Here is a 958-nt window from a genome sequence, read left to right as displayed (position 1 = left end):
TAAATGATTTACAAAGGATATTTAAAACTTGTATCTTGAAACAAAAATATTTTAATAATAAATTCTGTTACTTGGCACATATTCTTTCTTTTTTTTTTTTTTTTTTTTGTCTTTTGTTTGTTTGTTTGCTTGTTTTTGTTTTTTGAGACAGGTTTCTCTGTGTAGCCCTGGCTGTCCTGGAACTCACTTTGTAGACCAGGCTTGGCCTCGAACTCGGAAATCCGCCTGCCTCTGCCTCCCGAGTGCTGGGATTAAAGGCGTGCGCCACTACGCCTGGCACTTGGCACATATTCTGAAGTTTGGCAAACTCTGTGTGAAGCATAACTCTCATTTCTAGATGGCTTAATGGTACAAATAACTCCAGAGACCATGGAGGGCTTACGACTGGCTCTACGAGAGCAAAAGGACTTTAAGATCCAGTGTGGAAAAGTTGATGCAGTAGACCTGAGAGAGTATGTGGACATCTGTTGGGTGGATTCAGAAGAGAGGAAGAACAAAGGGTAAGAATTTCTCATTTGATGGATGGGGGTGAGAAAAACATCCCTTTAATGCAAGGATATATGTTATGAATGCATGTAGAATTATGACAGTAACTTTAATGTTTCTGCTCCAATTAATACAATATGTTTTCTTCAAACATGTAACTAACCCGACTCCTAAGTTTCCTTGAGCAGGAAGCTATAATGAACCATCAACCTGGGGAGGGTCTGATTTTAAAGCATGAATCAGGTAGCTTTGTTCAGGGCTAAGGAAAGGCGAAACACCTTTTGTGATATATGGCACACGTTTTTGTCAAATAAATAATGGTTTCCTTTTGATTATTGAATTCTGTTAATTCCCTATAATGTAAGCGAGACTTTTTTTTTTTTTAATATTTTTATTACATATTTTCCTCAATTACATTTCCAATACTATCCCAAAATTCCCCCATAGCGCCCCCCACTTCCCTACCCACCCA

General features: G+C 38.2%; 1 protein-coding gene across 3 annotated transcripts in view; it reads left to right on the top strand.

Moving 5' to 3' along the window:
* The window catches only part of Zfyve16 (zinc finger FYVE-type containing 16), a 50,194-nt gene that overhangs the window by 42,261 nt on the left and 6,975 nt on the right, over window positions 1–958 (top strand). For all 3 annotated transcript variants that reach the window (XM_029468386.1, XM_021180901.2, XM_029468385.1), the window contains one exon: window positions 338–500. In XM_029468386.1, coding sequence (XP_029324246.1) covers window positions 338–500 — 163 coding nt within the window. The remainder of the gene's footprint in view (window positions 1–337; window positions 501–958) is intronic.

This window comes from Mus caroli, chromosome 13, assembly GCF_900094665.2.
Source record: "Mus caroli chromosome 13, CAROLI_EIJ_v1.1, whole genome shotgun sequence".
NCBI classification, from domain to species: Eukaryota; Metazoa; Chordata; class Mammalia; order Rodentia; family Muridae; genus Mus; species Mus caroli.
Note: the sequence above shows the minus strand (reverse complement) of the source record. Positions and strands in the feature narration are given on the sequence as shown.